At 47.2% G+C, this 20,250-nt stretch overlaps 1 protein-coding gene across 3 annotated transcripts in view; it reads right to left on the reverse strand.

Annotated features, from left to right (window-relative positions):
• Positions 1–20,250, reverse strand: part of gse1b (Gse1 coiled-coil protein b) — a 544,566-nt gene that overhangs the window by 275,965 nt on the left and 248,351 nt on the right. For all 3 annotated transcript variants that reach the window (XM_067998135.1, XM_067998134.1, XM_067998133.1), the window contains exon 2: positions 7,592–7,766. In XM_067998135.1, the coding sequence (XP_067854236.1) occupies positions 7,592–7,766 (175 nt within the window). The remainder of the gene's footprint in view (positions 1–7,591; positions 7,767–20,250) is intronic.

The raw sequence follows: 20,250 nt of genomic DNA on the forward strand, positions 1-20,250 counted from the left end.
TCTTTCACAGAAAGGCACACTGGTGTAAGACTGGGCAACAGCGAATTCCTACTCTGCTCTCTGTGTGTATTCTCACAGACAGTTGCTGAGGCTGTGACAGGCTACCAGTGGGAGAATGGTCCAGGGCATTTTAAACTACAGTTATTTATTTCCCAACTAATTATTTGAATGGCCAAGTTGAAGATCTCAGTGGAAGCCACACACACACACACAAATGCTGCTATTGCTCATGCCTTCCGATGTTAATCTTTAACCCACTGAATGTAGAGGACAGCTGTGAAACTGGGGCTCACACAGCAATCTGATCATAAACAGATATTAAACAGAAAATGCTGGAAATAGAAATCCATCAGAATCTGGAAAAAAATGGCAGGTTAGGGTTTTGGACAGAGATTAATGAGCAGGTTAAAGGACTTTAATCTAATCAAGGAATTTCAGATGGCGTAATTTGTTCTTTCACTGCGCGAGTACCATTCAAATGCTTTGATTAGATTACAGCCTGCAAGAATTCACTTCCTGTATTAATCTTTAGATCGTGAAATAAACCTTATTTTGTTTGTTCCTGGGGTTACCTCGACCTTTTTTCAGTAGTTACCTTACCAGCGAGCTCCCCCAATGGCTCAGTGTGTAAGTGTATCACTCAGTGTGATAATGAGCCACACAGAGGCTAGGTCCCTTGCTTGAGTTAACTTAGGGCCAACTACAACTGGCCTTCGTGCTCCTGGATTATGGGGGAGGATGGAATTCGGACAGAATTCCCCATCGCAATCGCAGTACTTGTGACGCCCGCCAGGAAGTGCATGCATGTGTACAAGATCAGGCATGGCTGTGCTTCCTTCCACAGTCCAACAGCCACCCAACGCTCACTGATTACCCTGATCTCTTGGGTGAGGTCCTGGAAGGACACTGGTATTTGTGAAACCATAAACCCAGCCAGAGTCAGCAACTTCTGAAGACGAAAGAATTGGGGGGCTTCTGGTAACATTGCTGCAGAATGGGGCGGTGGGAAGGAGTGCGAGACCGATGCAGGGTTTTGATCTGCAATCTGATCTCCTCTCCCTCTCTCTGCTGGGAAGTGTCCTGTTTTTGACCTAGTCACCGATGGATCTGCTAAGATTACGAGCTCCCACCTGGGGAACTGCAGCTGTTAGCCCACATCCTCCATATCCAAACACTTCAGTGAGTGCCATCAGTTGTCCATTGGGGTAAGTCAATGACATTAAACGATTGTTCGAACTGCATCAGGTCCATGAGAGATGAACACTGAGGCTGTGAAACAGTACAGGAAGTCAACGCAATGTTGTGAGAACGATGATCTCCCTTTCCCTCTCAACTTCACTTTGCTCTCAGTAGAACGGTTTGGATGTAACACCTATCAACGGCGATATGGTTATCACGCTAGCAGGCTGTTCTTGATGAGTGTGTCATCACAGTGGGCCCTGCGCCAAGGTGAACAAAGGAAACTATCCTGATCGGGCTTTTGGCTGGACTGGTAGGTTCTCGACATGTGGGACTGAACATCTGCCAACACTTGTAGGGAGTGAACCTTGTACAATTATTTACATTTGCAGGACAATTGGTCCCAGAATAATATTTCATGTACATTCTCACTTTTCAAGGAATACTCTGAGCTGTATCTTAACAGGGCGTTGTTAAGGCAGGTGACTTGGTTGTGACATGAATCCCATGAATTTCTATTTACAGCGTAGCGCAATTTACCACCTAAATACCTCAACATAGCATACGAACTGTAGGAATTGAAAATGCCAATTTCTCAGTAGATCTGAGCAACAAGACATCATCAAATGTGTGACATGGTTGTGATAATTATAAACAGACATGTGTAATGACCATGATTGGTGACACAATGACATCACCAATTGTGCCTCCGCTAAAATAACTATTTAGTGACCTCCCTCAATGGCCCAGTGGCTAAACTATGACCCAGAGTATGAGGAACTCAGTTTCATTTGTGCTTCTTGGTTACTGGTTTGCTTTGAATGAATTTCATGGGACTGGAGATTTGTAAAGGGCTGTTTTAGCATTATTGCCTCATCGGTGGAGAAACCCTAAATCACAACATCAACATCAGGAACATGAGATACGTGTAGATTAAAGGGAAATATATATATTTTTTATTCGTTCATGGGATGTGGGCGTTGCTGGCGAGGCCGGCATTTATTGCCCATCCCTAATTGCCCTTGAGAAGGTGGTGGTGAGCCGCCTTCTTGAACCGCTGTAGTCTGTGTGGTGAAGGTACTCCCACAGTGCTGTTAGGAAGGGAGTTCCAGGATTTTGACCCAGCGACGATGAAGGAACGGCGATATATTTCCAAGTTGGGATGGTGTGTGACTTGAAGGGGAACGTGCAGGTGGTGTTGTTCCCATGTACCTGCTGCTCTTGTCCTTCTAGGTGGTAGAGGTCGCGGGTTTGGGAGGTGCTGTTGAAGAAGCCTTGGCGAGTTGCTGCAGTGCATTCTGTGGATGGTACACACTGCAGCCACTGTGCGCTGGTGGTGAAGGGAATGAATGTTTAGGGTGGTGGATGGGGTGCCAAGCAAGCGGGCTGCTTTGTCCTGGATGGTGTCGAGCTTCTTGAGTGTTGTTGGAGCTGCACTCATCCAGGCAAGTGAAGAATATTCCATCACACTCCTGACTTGTGCCTTGTAGATGGTGGAAAGGCTTTGGGGAGTCAGGAAGTGAGTCACTCGCTGCAGAATACCCAGCCTTAGACCTGCTCTTGTAGCCACAGTATTTATATGGCTAATCCAGTTAAGTTTCTGGTCAATGGTGACCCCCAGGATGTTGATGGTGGGGGATTTGGCGATGGTAATGCCGTTGAATGTCAAGGGGAGGTGGTTAGACTCTCTCTTGTTGGAGATGGTCATTGCCTGGCACTTGTCTGGCGCGAATGTTACTTGCCACTTATCAGCCCAAGCCTGGATGTTGTCCAGGTCTTGCTGCATGCAGGCTCGGACTGCTTCATTATTTGAGGGGTTGCGAATGGAACTGAACACTGTGCAATCATCAGCGAACATCCCCATTTCTGACCTTATGATGGAGGGAAGGTCATTGATGAAGCAGCTGAAGATGGTTCGGCCTTGGACACTGCCCTGAGGAACTCCTGCAGCAATGCACTGGGGCTGAGATGATTGGTCTCCAACAACCAATACCATCTTCCCTTGTGCTAGGTATGACTCCAGCCACTGGAGAGTTTTCCCCCGGATTCTCATTGACTTCAATTTTACTAGGGCTCCTTGGTGCCACACTCGGTCAAATGCTGCCTTGATGTCAAGGGCAGTCACTCTCACCTCACCTCTGGAATTCAGCTCTTTTGTCCATGTTTGGACCAAGGCTGTAATGAGGTCTAGAGCCGAGTGGTCCTGGCGGAACCCAAACTGAGCATCGGTGAGCAGGTTATTGGTGAGTAAGTGCCGCTTGATAGCACTGTCGACAACACCTTCCATCACTTTGCTGATGATCGAGAGTAGGCTGATGGGGCGGTAATTGGCCGGATTGGATTTGTCCTGCTTTTTGTGGACAGGACATACCTGGGCAATTTTCCACATTTTCGGGTAGATGCCAGTGTTGTAGCTGTATTGGAACAGCTTGGCTAGAGGTGCAGCTAGTTCTGGAGCACAAGTCTTCAGCACTACAGCCGGGATGTTGTCGGGGCCCATAGCCTTTGCTGTATCCAGTGCACTCAGCCGTTTCTTGATAACACGTGGAGTGAATCGAATTGGCTGAAGACTGGCTTCTGTGATGTTGGGGATATCGGGAGGAGGCCGAGATGGATCATTCACTCGGCACTTCTGGCTGAAGATGGTTGCAAACGCTTCAGCCTTGTCTTTTGCACTCACGTGCTGGACTCCGCCATCATTGAGGATGGGGATATGTAGTCTGCAAGGGACTATTGTCGGCATCTAAGCAACCCACAAAGACAAAGAGCTAGGACACTTCTGAGGTAAGGCTTCTTGCCTGTAGCACAGCTCAGATCCATGCCTCCGAATGAAAATACTGCCGATGCTGGAAATCTGAAATAAAAACACAAATTGCTGGAAATACTCAGCAAGTCAGGCAGCATCTGTGTTATCAGAGTTAACGTTTCAGGTCGATGACCTTTCGTCAGAACTGGAAGAAGTTGAAGATTTAACCGTTTTTAAGCAAGTACAGAGCCAGGGAAAGTGGGGAGGAAGGGGAGGGGAGGAAAGAACAAAAGGAAGGTCTCTGATAGGGTGGAGGGCAGGAGTGATTAAATAACAAAAGGGATGATGGTGCAAGGCAAGGAGGGTGGTGATGGGACAAATAAAGAAACAAAAGATGGGTCTAGAGGAGCTGTAAATGGCAATATCAGAACCCGCTGTCTGAAAAAATGGGAGCAGTGATTATGATCGGAAGTTATTGAAATCAGTGTTGAGTCTGGAAGGCTGTAAAGTGCCTAATCGAAAGATGAGGAGCTGTTCCTCGAGCTTCCGCTGAGCTTCGTTGGAACAGTGTAAGAGGCCGAGGACAGAGAGGTCAGAGTGGGAGTGGGACGGGGAATTAAAATGGCAAGCGACCAACTGGTCAGGGTCATGTCTGTGGACTGAGTGAAGGTGTTCAGCAAAGCGATCACCCAGCCTGCGTTTGGTCTCCCCAATAGAGGAGACCGCATTGTAAGCAGCGAATACAGTATACTAAACTGAAAGAAGTACAAGTAAATCGCTGTTTCACCTGGAAGGAGTGTTTGGACAGTGGGAAGGCAGGAGGGGAAAGGGCAGGTGTTGCATCTCCTGCACTCGCACGGGAAGGTGCCGTGGGAAGGAGAGCAGGTGTTGGGAGAGTGGACCAGGGTATTGCAGAGGGAGCGGTCCCTTCGGAACGCTGAAAAGGGAGGTGAGGGGAAGAAGTGTTTGGTGGTGGCATCATGCTGGAGGTGGCGGAAATGATGGAGGATGATACATTGAATGTGGAGGCTGGTGGGGTGGAAGGTGAGGACAAGGGGGACCCTATCATGGACCTTTCCACACCAGTGCTTCCGCTATGTCTTCCTTTTTCCTCAACCAAGGAGTCCCCTCCACTGTCGATGACAGGGCCCTCAACCATGTCTGTCCCATTTCCCGCACTTCTGCCCTCACCCCTTCCCCTCCCTCCCAGAACCATATTTTTATTACAGATCCTTGCCTGTAGCATAGCACAGCGCCTCGCCTGTAGTATAGGACAGATCCTTGCCTGTAGCATAGCACAGCGCCTCGCCTGTAGTATAGGACAGATCCTTGCCTGTAGCACAGCACAGCGCCTTGCCTGTAGTATAAGACAGATCCTTGCCTGTAGTATAGCACAGCTGTGCCTCTAGTACAGCACAGATCCTTACGTTGAGTTATCTGATACATAGACAGAGCCAGCAACACTGCCCATTATTTAATGGGGAGGACAAGGGAACAGAAATTCTTGAGCCAAAGAATGATGTGGCCAATAAGTCACATGATCGCATTATACGGCATCATGGATATTATTGCTGATTAAGGAAGTAGACACTCTTTGAGGTGGTTTGATGTACGTGTAGTAAAGCTGAAAAAGCAATAGGAATGCTAACTGTACATGAATAAGACTGTTTACAATAATACTGAGTGATTCATTTACAGATTTGTTTGCACTGTAATTATCCACCTTAGTCACAATTTGCAATTGCTACCATACCCCACACATTCCAGTTATCTCTTTTATTAATCGCTCACCTTTACTGTGTTTGAATTCCTAGTTCAAAAACGTCTCTAATCTTATCCAGAACCGCTGTCGAGAAAAGGTGTGCTATTTACAGTGGCCGTTTGGCCCTGTTCACTTGAAGTCTTTAATTTCTTATTTTATCCATTTTTAAAAATGTTCTCCCTTTTAGATCACTCCCCCTCCCCCACTGTGCACCGTTCCCTGGCCTGTAGTCAGCCGCTGAGAGGTGTATAAGTGCTTAAAAGCAGCTTTTACTTTTACTCTGATTTCCATCAAATGCCGAGGCCGGGTTCTCGAAGACCCTCCTTAAAGTGACCTGACTGATCTCCATTCAGCTGACGGCAGCAAAGACCCATTTCTTCTTGGGCCTCTTGATCTGCCATTGTAACTACGACTTCGTCTTATTGCCTGCTAAATGCACTATGCTTGTACGGTGCACCTGCATACTTGCCCTCTGCACCTGCATACTTGCCCTGTGATACAAAATAGCATACAACACGAGGGCACTGATGGACAGGGCTGGCCAGCGTCTCCTTCCCTCACCTGCTGAATCCAATTTTTTATTCCCACCTCGGTCCTTGGCCTACGAATCCGCTGTCTTACACTTTCCTGTAAGCCCGTTGGAGGAGGCCAACTCAGAAACCGGAAGCCTCCAGAGTCGAATCAGCCTTCAACAGGCTTACAGGAATCCAGAGTCACAGGACAACATAAATCTGAAAAAGTGGTGGGTAAGAGGTCAGGTTGGCTTTACTCTCCCAAAATGTGGAATTAATACAGAAGCACCTGCAGGTATTTAGCAACCCTTCCCCATGGAGAGCTAACCATATGGGGGATAATTCTAACCTAACTCACCAGGTGGGAATCCCACGGGCTCGGGCTGAACCCTGGTTTTACACCCCACCCAGTGGAGAGTAAAATCGGGCAGGGTGTAAAACCAGCGTTGCACCCGATCCCGTGGGTTTCCGACGGGCGGGTTAGGTTAAAATTACCTCCATAAACTTGCCCGCTCCTTGTGGCACAATACTACAACAACCTGCAACCCTGGACCAACGTCCCAGGCCATTGATTTAAGAAGCACAAACATCAAACAATTCTACACATAACTGGAAGAACCACAAGCACAACCGCAGGGCCAAGTTATGAAATGGCCAATATCGCTCTACCAGCCAGTGCGCCCCCACCAGTGAGTGAATCCGGTGCCAACGTAAATCTAGGAGTGGAGCTTCTGGAATACAGACTCCCAGCTCTCAGCAGATATGATTTGCCGGGTCTCGGAGAGGATACTAGATGACATACTGTGCCATCCGACTGGCTGGCGGGGGCAATGGAATAAAAGCCACGCACCCACACAATGCAACCTTAACCACTGACGCGAGGTCACAGTAAGCTGGATTCGCTGTTGGTCACAAAGGGGCCGCCAGTAGTGGGTTGCGGAAAAATGCAAGCTGCCTGAACCTACAATGTCATCTTGGCTGGAGGAAGGAGGAATATGTGAAGCAATTAAGAGGGAAAAAAAATAAAAACATGAGACCAGAATACAAATGAGCAATACCCCAAACCAAACTGCACTAATGTTAGAAGCCATATAGCGGCCTATAGGGGGACATGTATTATTCAGTGTGTTAAAAGCTGCGAAGCAGCTAAACCTCAGGCAACGCATGTCCCCTGTGGGCATCCATGCCATGTTATACATCAGCCTAGTTCAGAGAGATTCAAAGTTCACTGCTGCTTGAGCTGCTTCCATGCAACAGCTGTTGAATAGCAAGTGCTGATAACAAGTGCAACGTCTCCAGATTCCGACATATTAATGAGCTTTGACTGCACGTGCCTACATTTTTTTTATATAAACGTCTCTCACTGTCAGGAAGAGCCAAATGTTCACGTACTTGTGGTTTCGTAGTCCAAACTCCCCGCATCCAATCTTCGCCGAGGCGAATGGGCGGAGGTCCTGTCTGGCGTCGCTCGCTTGATCCCCTCTGAAGTCTCCCCTCTGCCTGGAGGAGAGCTTAACGCCGCCTGTTTCTTGTTGGAACTGGAAGGATGAAGCGGTGAAGACAAACTCTGCACGAGAAGGAAAGGAGGCAGATTTAGTCTGTTTGCAATTAGAAGAGAAAGCTGCTGCTCCCACCCCCCAAGCACAGACCTCCCATTTCACCCCATATCTAGAACGATGTACAATCCATTTTTTCATTTCAAGCCTGTGTACAGTGTAAGCACTGACTACCCACAGTACAAAAGCCGCACTCAAAAGGTCAGTTACCACACTCATTTCTTCATAATAAATTGGAAATGTGCTCCTTTTCCAAGACATCAGCTGTTCATAAAGTCACAGATTAAAAGACAAAGGACGCTTTTGGAATATATCGATGACTAACGGCTCAGTTGGTTTATCCCGTGAGGGGTAGAGACCAGTAAGGCCCCTGAGTCCAATCCCTGGTTGGTGCGGAGTTTACGGAGCTCAGCCAGGGTATGGGGGTACTGTAACTGGCCTTAGTCCCCCGAGTTAGGGAGAGGAAAATCAGCAGGGTTCCTGTTCCTGGTCACTGACTGGTGACCAGGAAGTGCGCATGTGTGGAGATTGGGTGAGGACAGGACAGGATCGGGCAGGGCTGCAAGACTCTCTCCCGGTCAAATAGTTTATCGACATTCAGTGTTAATGTTCACACATGAAGCTCGGACAAGGTACTGGAGAGTGACTGGCACTAGTGGAGCTGTAGCCCTACAATGGAGGGGATAAATAGATATTTGTAAGAACTACTAGATACTTCTATCTCTTTATATTTTATTCTAAATTTTTACATTTCTCCTCCCCCCTCCACTCTTCTGCCCTTCCCTGTTGGAGGCATAGACCCATACTCGTGTAAGGGTCCGACTGCACCAGCAGCACACCTGTGAGCTTAGACAATGAGAGGGAGCTCTTCAACCATGGGGGTATCACAGTCAAGCCCAATCCTGTCCTCACCCAATGCCCATATACATGTATTTTCCAAGATGTACCACTTCAATGCTATTGAATAACAATCAGGAATGAAAACTTTGCCTATTTTTTCCCTTTTTCAATTCAGAAACACAGGGATAAATCATAGTGTCCCTAAGACTGTGCCTGACTGAGATCGGTTAACTTACTAACCTTCATTTTTTTTGTTGCCAATTTTCTTCCCTATCTCCCTCTTCTGAAGGCAGTGACTCTACGCTGACGCACAATCCACTGGCACAAGTCACCCTCTGGTACCCCAGGTGGTTACTCTCCAGGTGTGTTGGCAGAGTACATCGTAGCCAAGCTTAATCTTGTCCTCAACCCAAGCCAAGCACACACACTTCCAGGAGGCGTTGCTGGACGGTGATCAGGAGTGGGAAGTCTGGCTCGTTTTCCTCTCCCTAACCATGGTCCACTGCTCCATCTCAGATCAGGTGACACAGCACAGACCTAGGTTTGAACATGGGACTTTCTCGTCTATATGGGTCACTTAAGTTTCTAAACTCCATTCTTTTTCTCTCTTTGTTTTCCAATGGATGATACATGCCCATTGTTATGCCACCTTTCCTGAGCAGGAAGGTGGTACAATCTCCCCACTGCCCCTTCATGGGTGGGGAGGTCTGTGTCACTCTACTCCACCCTCTGCTCAGTGGGTAAAGTTGGTCTTTAGGAGTCCTTCTCCACCTATTGGTTCAGGCAAGAATTAACCAAACTCAGCCAAAGAGATGGAGAACGCCACCTTCAGGGTCAGCATCTAACCTGCTACACAATCAACTGATCTTTACTAGAAGATTCAATTCATAAATCAGTTCCACAAGGTGGTGTCAGAGGACGAGAAACACAGCTCTGAAGACTGGTGCGGTAAAGTGAGTCAACCCGTGGGAGATGCACAACAAAAACCACAGTGAGCCGCCCAATGCATATTTGAGCAGTGAAAGATTCCTCACTGGGCAAGTCAGTGTGAGTGACAGGCTCTGCTTTAACATCCAGTGGTTTCCATAATGAGAACCTACCAATTTATAGCTCAGCTACTTTTGTGAAGGTCGTATGTGATTGTTAAATGGAGTTAAAGAACGTTGATAGAAACCCATTTCATCCAGACTTTGGTTGCATTCACTCTAAACCATAAAACACTGACATCACTGCAGTAAAATCCCACCTTGCTTTCCTCCTCTTCCTTTCCGCTGTTGACAGTACAGGAGCAACTCAATGTGAAGTGCACAACTGACTCCAAACATGACAGCCTAGATTGGTTCATGGTAGGTTCTTTTGAGGTCAACTCGTCAGCATAGCTTCAGGTGCAGGGAGCACACCAGTGGTGGGAATGGAGGATTGCACGCAAGTGAAATTTAAAAGGGAACGGCCACTTAAAGGGGAGTGTCAGGGGAACAAATATTCTGAAAATGTTCAAAAGGCATCTCAACCCCTTCCCAATCTTTTCTAAGGATGAGCGGAGTAAAAAGTGGCAGGGGAAAATGAAGCGAAAGGGAACCAAAGGTGCAGGCAAGTGACAAACCAGCCCAGCACCCAGCCAGCCCGCTCTTTGAAGGCTGCTGAAGTGGAGGTGGTGCTGCATGAGGTTCCTGTGAGAAGGGTGGCCCTCTTTGACGCTCCATTCCCATAGGTCAGCATGGTGCAAGGAGGTGGAGCCTAGTTTCAGGCTGTGGCTGAGTGTTACTGTCTCTGGAGATGCCGGCCCATTGGTAGCTGCAGGTCTCCTTAACAGCAGGTGGCGCAGCTCTGCATGTGGCATTCTGCTGACCCGGACTTCGTGAAGGCAGTTCTTCCACGGTCGTTGGAAGGTAGGTGCAGCAATCCCTGCAGACGTGGCTGGTGGCATTTTGGTGGGTATGGGCAAATAAAAAGGGTATGTTGGTCGTTGATCACCTGGGCAGGCCTTCTTTGCTGCAGTGTCACTTCAAGCCATGACACACTGTGAGTGGAGTGTGTCCAAGAGGGCTTCCAATATCATGCACCAATTGTCCGCCAATAAGTCTGGCCCTCTTGTTTCTGCAGATACAGATGCAGATGCGAGGGACTCGGTGGTCACCTCATACAACCTGACCCAGCTTGGTCTTCTTCCAAAGAACTCAGATAACGGGGATTTCCACTTGGAAAACCACTAGGAACACAGGAACAGGAGTAGGCCATTCAGCCCCTCCAGCCTGTTCTGCCATTCAATTAGATCATGACTGATCTGCATCTTAACTCCCGCCTTGATTCCGTAACCCTTAAAACCCTTACCTAACAAAAATCTATCAATCTCAGTTTTGACATTTTCAGTTGACCCCCAGCCTCAACTGCTTTTTGTGGGAGAGTGTTCCAGATTTCCACTACCTTTTGTGTGAAGAAGTGCTTCCTGACATCGCCCCTTGAATGGCCTAGCTCTAATTTTAAGGTTATGCCCCCTTATTCAAGACTCTCCCACCAAAGGAAATAGTTTCTCTTTCTCTACCCTATCAAATCCTTTAATCATCTTAAACACCTCAATGAGATCACCCCTTAATCTTCTATACTCAAAGGAATACAAGCCTAGCTTATGCAACCTTTCCTCATAATCCCACATCATTCTGGTGTATCTGCGCTGCACTCCCTCCAAGGCCAATATATCCTTCCTGCACTTGAGGTGTAGTCTAAGTGACAGCAGTGGTGATCGGGGCAGAAAATAATTGAACAACTGGTATGAAGTCTCACGAGGAGCTAAGTGCCGGCAGAAAAGAAAATAGCAAAAACAGCCATTAACAAAAATTGACTGAAGTATTGCAGATTCGATGTAATTATCTGTGCCTTTAAATCAGCTACTGCCACAGACCATTCATTCCCCAGCAACGGGGGACACCCATTTCACAGGGGGTCCTGCATGGCTAAACGTAGCAAAATGGTGCGTATAAAGCCCCCACCCTAAATCTATGGTTGAATGGAGTGTCCACCTGCATGAGGCAGGTGGTTCCTACACTGCTGGTCTCCACCACCCCCCCACCCCCCCCGAAAAGTGGGGAGAGTTCTGGCAGGACATAACTCCCGACTATTCTATGCGGTTTCCATCCAGCTTCACGAGGACGTTGCTTCGGACACTCAGCGGCACTAAGTGCAATGTAAAAACATCCTCTCAAAATGAGCTAAACTCCTTATTGCATTATAAAAAGAAAGACTTGCATTTATATTGCGCCTTTCACGGCCTCAGAACATCCCAAAGCGCTTTACAACCAAATAAGCCCTTTTCGAAGTGTAATCACTGTTGTAATGCAGGAAACGTGGCAATCAATCTGCACACAGCGACGTCCCACAAACATCAATGTGATAATGACCAGATTATCTGTTTTCTAGTGATGTTGGTTGAGGGATAATTATTGACCAGTACATCAGGGAGAACTCTCCTGCTCTTCTTCGAAATAGTGCCATTGGATCTTTTATGTCCACCTGAAAGGGAAGACGGGGCCTCGGTTTAACATCTCATCCAAAAGACGGCACCTCCGACAGTGCAGCACTCCCTCAGTTCTGCATTGGAGTGTCAATCTAGATTTTGTGCTGAAGTCTCTGGAGTGGGACTTGAACCCACAACCTTCTGACTCAGAGGCGAGACTACTTCCCACTGAGATACGGCTAACACCTTACCGAAGATGAACCTTAAATGTAGATAAAATTTTCCAAAGCCTTTTGCATCTCTTTTTTTCCAGCCATATTCTCTTGACCTTTCTTTAGCCATTAATCTGAGACTGGAGGCCTGAGGTAATGAACAGAGCAGATGAGCCAACTCATTCTTCAAGCAGTCTCCTGGTGTCCCCTCTTGCCAATCAGATACTTGTGCTTGTGAAGGATGGCATCACATATAGCTTTGATTATTGAATCCAAGTCTTCATCTCCTCTAACAGCAAGCTGCAAATGGGGAAAAGCAACCCATATTGTCTCCAAGTCTTTGGGCTCAGTTCCCTGCAAGTTCCGTAACCTCAGCAGGCAGGTATCTCAGGGTGGCTGTGCTGTAAACCAGCCACTACTGTTGCTTCCACACACACCCGTGATTGATTATCTTGGATCTCCAATGTCTGGCATCAATAAAATAAAACATATCTTCCCTCTAATTTCCTCTCCTCCCCGGTACGGCAGTGTAGTGGTTATGGTACTGGACGGGAAATCCAGAGTTGGTGAGTTGAAATCCCACCGTGGCAAGTTGTGAAATTGGATTCAATCTGGTAATTTGTGGGCAGGTACCAGGGAAAAAAAAATTAATTGGGACATTAATGTGCTTCAGGATTCCCGCCACCCCTACCTGTTCTGGCCTACATGTGATTCCAGTCCACACAGTATGGTTGATCCTTAATGCCTTCTGAAATGGCCTAACAAGCCACTCAGTTTTGCATACGGGCTGCTACAATGAGGACAACCAGGGATGCGTAATAAATGTGGCCATGCCAACATTGCCCACACCCTGAAAACAAATAAAAAGACTTTGTATCGTGTGACATCCATTACTTCACTCAGGGGTCCAGTCTTCATGTGTGAGCCCAGGTTATTTGGCTGGACTGAACATGACTATCCCACCTCATCTCATCTCAGCTGGTCACGAGCATCATTCCAAATTGCCCACGTTCAACCTGTTGAGCCCACACTGCTAAACCTATAGGATGAGTGTAAAATAAAAAACTATTTGTCTTTCCTCAAATTACTTTACTTCCAGAAAACTTGACAAAGAAACAGCAAAACGAATCATTTAAAGGTACAGCATCCTGGCACTGCATGTTTGTGCATCAGCAAAGTGGGCTGCAGAAGCAATGGGCCCTCAGTCCCCATAATGCTGAATTATTGATCTCAGTCAAACCGACTGGTGGAGGTGTCAAGTGTAAATGAGGTTCTACCCCCTGAGGGAGGGGAAGTCGCCCTGGGTCAGTCTCTCAGACCCTAGCAGCCAGTTACAGAGTGGCAATAGCAGAAGTAAGTTAACTGTGCCTGCATTATTGGTCAAGGGATGGCAGTCAACAAGTGGGGAACTAAAGCCAGGACTGTCACCAGGATTTTGGTAAAGTAAACTGGTAGGTGGCAAAGGAACATAGGAACAGGAATAGGCTATTCAGCCCCGAGAGCCTGTTCGGTCATTCAATTAGATCATGACTGATCTGTATCTTAACTCCATCTACCTGCCTTGGTTCAGTAACCCTTGCTTAACAAAAATCTATCAAACTCAGTTTTGACATTTTCAATTGACGCCCAGCCTCAACAGTGTGTCACCACTTGGGTGGGCATCTGCTGGCACTGTGGGTCATCATCACGTCTGAATCATTGGTGTTCGCTTGGACATCAAATGGGGTTCACAGCGAACGGCAAGGTCTCGCCCGCACTTCTCCCATATTGATAAATCAATGTGTAATAAAGAACAAGAAAACCACATCCTGCCGCTGGTGAATAAAAACAAGTTTCAAGTGGGAGCAGGACCTGAAACTGTTAGAAGGAACTCAGAATTGCAGCTGCTATCCAAAATAGAGAGGATAGGAAATAGAAATTGATGGGGAGATAGCAGAGAGAAGTACAGGCAGAGTCTGAAATAGAGATAAGGAAGGAGAAAAAAGTGCAGGACATGAAGTCACACGATGGAGACTTGTGTGGAAAAAAAAGCAGAAGAAAAGGCTTGCATTTATCTGGCACCTTATAATGTCCTAAAGCGATGAATTGCTTTTTTTTGTAAGTGCAAACATTGTTAAGCAGGCAGCATAAGTATGTCGGCTCATCCACCATCTTCACCATAGCACTGGCCCAACTAAACATTCCACAGTACTCTGCATGTGGTACAAAGCACTGGGGTTCATTTTTAGAGCAATATTATTGAAAAGCAGAGAGGTTATGTTAAACTTGTAGGGAACCTTGGTTAGACTACACTTAGAATACTGTGCTCAGTTCCAGTATCCATATTACAAAAAGGGTATAGAGGCACTGGAGAAGGTACAAAAAAGATTTACAAGGATGATACCAGAACTGAGAGGCTACAACTATCAGGAAAGAATGAACAGGCTGGGGTTCTTTTCTCTGAGAAGTGGCCTAATAGAGGGCTTTAAAATTATGAAGGGGTTCGATAGGGTAGAAGTAGAGAAGATGTTTCCGCTTGTGGGGAACTCCAAAACTAGGGGCCATAAATACAAGATAGTCACTAATAAATCCAATATAGCATTCGGGAGAAACTTCTTTACCCAGAGAGTGGTTAGAACGTGCAACTTGCTACCACATGGATTAGTTGAGGAGAATAGCATAAGAACATAAGAAATAGGAGCAGGAGTAGAACTTATGGCCCCTCGAGCCTGCTCCGCCATTCAATAAGACCATGGCTGATCTCCTACCTCAACTCCACTTTCCTGACCTATCCCATATCCCTTGATTCCCTTAGTGTGCAAAAATCTATCGCTCTCAATCTTGAATGTACTCAACGACTGAGCATCCACAGCCCTCCGGGGTAGAGAATTCCAAAGATGCTTTCAAAGGGAAAGCTAGATAAGTACATGGAGGAGAAAGGAATAGAAGGATATGCTGATAGGGTTAGATGAAGTAGGGTGGGAGGAGCCTCGTGTGGAGCATAAACACTGGCATAGACCAGTTGGGCCGAATGGCCAGTTTCTGTGCTGTAAATTTCTGATGACAACTTGCGTTTATATAGCACCTTTAATGTAGAAAAATACCCCAAGATGCTTCACAGTGGAGTAATCAAGAAAAAACGGACGCTGAGCCAAAGAAGGAGATATGGTCGAAGGTTGTTTTTGTGACTGGAAGCCTGTGGCCAGTGGGGTACCACAGGGATCGGTGCTGGGTCCCTTGCTGTTTGTGGTCTACATTAATGACTTGGATATGAATGTAAAAGGTATGATCAGTAAGTTCGCTGATGATACAAAGATTGGTAGGGTGGTAAATAGTGAGGAGGATAGCCTCAGTCTGCAGGACGATATAGATGGGTTGGTCAGATGGGCGGAACAGTGGCAAATGGAATTTAACCCGGAAAAGTGCGAGGTGATGCACTTTGGAGGGACTAACAAGGCAAGGGAATACACAATGAATGGGAGGACCCTAGGCAAGACAGAGGGTCAGAGGGATCTTGGTGTGCAAGTTCACAGATCCCTGAAGGCGGCGGAACAGGTAGATAAGGTGGTAAAGAAGGCATATGGGATACTTGCCTTTATTAGCCGAGGCATAGAATATAAGAGCAAGGAGGTTATGATGGAGCTGTATAAAACACTGGTTAGGCCACAGCTGGAGTACTGTGTGCAGTTCTGGTCGCCACACTACAGGAAGGATGTGATCGCTTTGGAGAGGGTGCAGAGGAGATTCACCAGGATGTTACCAGGGCTGGAGAGCTTCAGCTATGAAGAGAGACTGGGAAGATTGGGTTTGTTTTCCTTGGAGCAGAGGAGGCTGAGGGGGGACATGATTGAGGTGTACAAAATTATGAGGGGCACAGATAGGATGGATACTAAGGAGCTTTTTCCCTTCGTTGAGGGTTCTATAACAAGGGGACATAGATTCAAGGTAAAAGGCGGGAGGTTTAGAGGGGATTTGAGAAAGAACTTTTTCACCCAGAGGGTGGTTGGAGTCTGGAACTCACTGCCTGAAAGGGTTGTGGAGGCAGGAACCCTCACAACATTCAAGAAGCATTTGGATGAGCACTTGAAATGCCATAGCATACAAGGCTACGGACCAAATGCTGGAATATGGGATTAGAGTAGACAGGGCTGATGGCCGGCGCGGACACGATGGGCCGAAGGGCCTCTATCCGTGCTGTATGACTCTATGACTCTATATTAGGAGGACTGAACAAAAGCTTGGTCCATGTGGCGGGTTTTAAGGAAGGGTCTTAAAAGGAGGAGAGGGAGGTGGAGAGGTGGAGAGGATTAGGGAAGCAATCCCAAAGTGTGGGGTTGAGGTTGCTGAAGGCACGGCTGTCAATGGTGAGGTGAAGAGGAGGGAGGGGGGAATGCATAGGAGGCCAGGGTCAAAACTACGCCGGAAGGAATGGGGCAGGGAACAGATAAGCGTATTAAACAGGGAGGGGCCCTCTGAGACGCTGGAGCCAGGAAGATCCCACGTTCAAACAGCAACAACAACTTGCATTTATATAGCGCCTTTAATGTAGGAAAACATCCCAAGGGGCTTCACAGGAGCGATTTTCAAACAAAATTTGACACCGAACCACATAAGGAGATATTAGGACAGGTGATGAGGTAGGTTTTAAGGAGTGTCTTAAGGGATGAGAGAGAAGTAAAGAGGTGGAGAGGTTTGGGGAAGGAATTCCAGAGCTTAAGGCCTAGGTAGCTGAAAGCATGGCCGCCAATGGAGCAGCGATGAAAATTGGGGATGTGCAAGAGGCCAGAATTGGAGGAGCGCAGGGATCTCGGGGGGCGGTTGTAGGAGGTTACAGAGATAGGGAGGGGTGAGGTCATGGAGGGATTTGAAAACTACGATCCGTGATGAGTTAACAGACAACAGCCCGGGGTGGTGGTAGGGACATAACGATTGGCCTCAGTGCCCCTGGGTTAAGGAGGGAGCAGCAGATGGGGTCCCCACTCCAATTTCACTATCCAGTGATTCCCTGACGTAACATCAGCATGTGTGGGTGTCAGTCGACTGGACTCAGCCGGGGTCTCCCATGCAGTCGAATATCCTGCTAGCACTCAGATAAGACTCAGCTATGAGGGATGGTCACTGGTACAGAGATAATGGAGGGCATGAACTGTACCCCAGCAACCAGTCAACACCTGCAGGCTGGAGGAAACCAGACAGCAAAAGCTGGCGAGAAGAGAGGCAAAATGGTTAGTCTATCATTTTTATTCAGCTTTTTATTGTAGCTTAACTTTAAATTTACCCCTAAATTTCCCTGCCTCTCTATCTCTTTTAAGGCGCTCCTCAAAACTCACCTCTTTGACCAAACACCTGTCCTAATTATCTCTTTATGTGGTTCGGTGTCAAATTTTGTTTGATAATCGCTCCTGTGAAGCGCCTTGGGATGTTTTACTACATTAAAGGTGCTATATGAATGCATTGTTGTAGTCTGTTTTTTTTAAATAAATACACAGTGAACTGTGGGTTATCAGCAGCACTGACTTTCCTGGCAGACTATATGCGTTGCTTCCAAACTCAGTTCTTACAGTAGGCAGCTGCTGTGGCTTTTGCAGGAACTCAACCTCCCCCTCCACCTCCCCACAAACCACAATCATGCCCCTTTAAGAATGCTGCATTTCCAAAGGCACTACTCTGCCACCGATTTCATCAAACCCACCAAGCCCAAAAAAAAAGAAAAACATGCTGTAAGATCTGGAACACATTTAATTGCCCCGCATCAATCCACACCAAGGACTTGCAGCGTGATACATGCTCACGAGCTGTCCCTGCTCAGGAAAATTAATTAGTTTCAGTGGCTTAAAATGACCTGGCAGCCATATGGAATATGTTAAAAGCTGTAACCCCAATTTATCTTGTCACCGCCTCAAACCCTCATAGATGTGCTCTTAAATTTCAATCTGTTGTTGCAGATCATAGATGTTCCCTTTTTAAAAGACTTTCACACTTCAATCCTGCAAAGTTCATCCCTTTTGCTTGATTTCTCATCGCTGCTCCAGCCGCCCCCTCTACCCGGTTAATAAACAGCAGAGAGCTGCTGTCGCCAGTGGATCTGACACCTCGCTGCTCCTTACCCGCCTGCCTCAGAGCCGCGTCCCTGCTAGGCTGCTCGCCTTGCCTCTGGTCTGTTAATCTAGGCTAATGCGCCTTCCAGCTGACAGGGCTAGAGAATTACGAGCCCTTCCCACAATGCTGCAAGTCAAGAGTGATTTACAGGCATTGCCCAGAACACATCATTTGTCTGGTTCATTGGCATCCGTCACCGTTTCCTGTCAGAAAGCATTTGCCTGCATCTCCTGTGGCTGCGGTCGGGTCGGGGGAAGCTGCTGTGACCACACCTGCTGATAACCACAGCAGCAGGCTGGAGTCTTGTTAAACTTTGTTTACTATTTCAACAAGGCCTGTGTACTCAAGGCTACTGCGTAACTGCAGCCCCGACTTTTAAAAATGTTGTCAACAGCTCAAACTTCTTGCCATAAGATGGTCCTCCGATACTGCTCACGTTCGTTTCTTCTCTTCCTTCTCCCCCACCCTGTTATAAGCTGGATAGCCCGCTGGTGAGGAATAGAATACTCAAGCCCGGTCTTCAGTTGCTTCCAAGCCTTTAGTCACAGAGATCTACATTAGCCAACAACGCACTCCCTGGATAAATTCGCATATAAGTGGATACAAGAGAGTCCCCAGTTGATACGCACCACCTGAATACAATTAACACTAATTGATATAAATCATATGGATACAATTAACCGCCCCCATCCTTAGAATTACAGTGAAATACTGCTTTAGAAAGATCAAGGTGCTACAGTGAGATTTATCAGAGATCCCTATCTCTGTAACCTCCTCCAGCCCTACAACCCTCTGAGATCTCTGCGCTCCTCCAATTCTGGCCTCTTGCGCATCATCCGCTCCCTTCGCCCCCATCACTGCCGGCCGTGCCTTCAGCTGCCTAAGCCTTAAGCTCTGGAACTCCTTCCCTTAACATCTCCACCTCTCTAACTCTCTCTCCTCCTTTAAGTCGTTCCTTAAAACCTACCTCGTTGACCAAGCTTTTGGTCACCTGTCCTAATATCTCCTTATATGGCTCGGTGTCAAATTTTGTTTGGTAACGCTCCTGTGAAGCGCCTTGGGACGTTTTACTACGTTAAAGGCGCTATATAAATGCAAGTTGTTGTTGTTTTGCTCTGTGCCCACTATGTATGTACAAAAGTAGATGGCTCTGTGCTTTACTTTCACATTCTGCTTTTGAATGGCTTTCACTGACATCCAGAATTCTAAGCCCCAGAAAAGGCTGGGGCTCTTTTCTCTAGAAAAGAGAAAACTGAGAGGTGTCCTGATAGAGGGCTTTAAAATCACGAAGGGGTTTGATCGGGTAGACGTAGAGAAGATATTTCTACTTGGGATGGGGGACTCCAAAACTAGCAACCATAAATCTAAGATAGTGACTATTAAATCCAATAAGGAATTCAGGAGAAACTTCTTTCCTCAAGAGAGTGGTGAGAATGTGGAACTCACAATTAGTATAGATGCATTTAAGGGGAAGCTAGGGAGAAAGGAATAGAAGGATTGGGTGAGATGAAGTAAGGTGGGAGGAGGATCGCGTGGAGCATAAACACCAGCATAGACCTGTTGGGCCGAATGGCCTGTTTCTGTGCTGTAAAATTCTGTGTTATGTAAAAGATGTACATCAACGGCTTGTGCAACCCAAGAATGGGGGCAAGGCAGCTTTACGCTACAGCTATCAGTACTGCAACGGAATCTACTCAATTCCTCCCCTAGCTTTAGGCCTCGGCCACATCTCCGGTGGTGAGATGCACTGGCCCAACAAGGGGAAAGAAGAGCCGGAGGGGAACCCTCCGTATGTGGTCCTCATGCGCCTTCTAGTGGCAGGCCGAGGCATGACATCAGGGGAAGAGGCCTGGAGTGGACCTGCTGCCCGCCGAAAGAACGTGTGCATGTGGGATCCCAAGTAGAGTAATTAAA

Source organism: Heptranchias perlo, chromosome 16 (assembly GCF_035084215.1).
Source record: "Heptranchias perlo isolate sHepPer1 chromosome 16, sHepPer1.hap1, whole genome shotgun sequence".
In the NCBI taxonomy this organism is placed as follows: Eukaryota; Metazoa; Chordata; class Chondrichthyes; order Hexanchiformes; family Hexanchidae; genus Heptranchias; species Heptranchias perlo.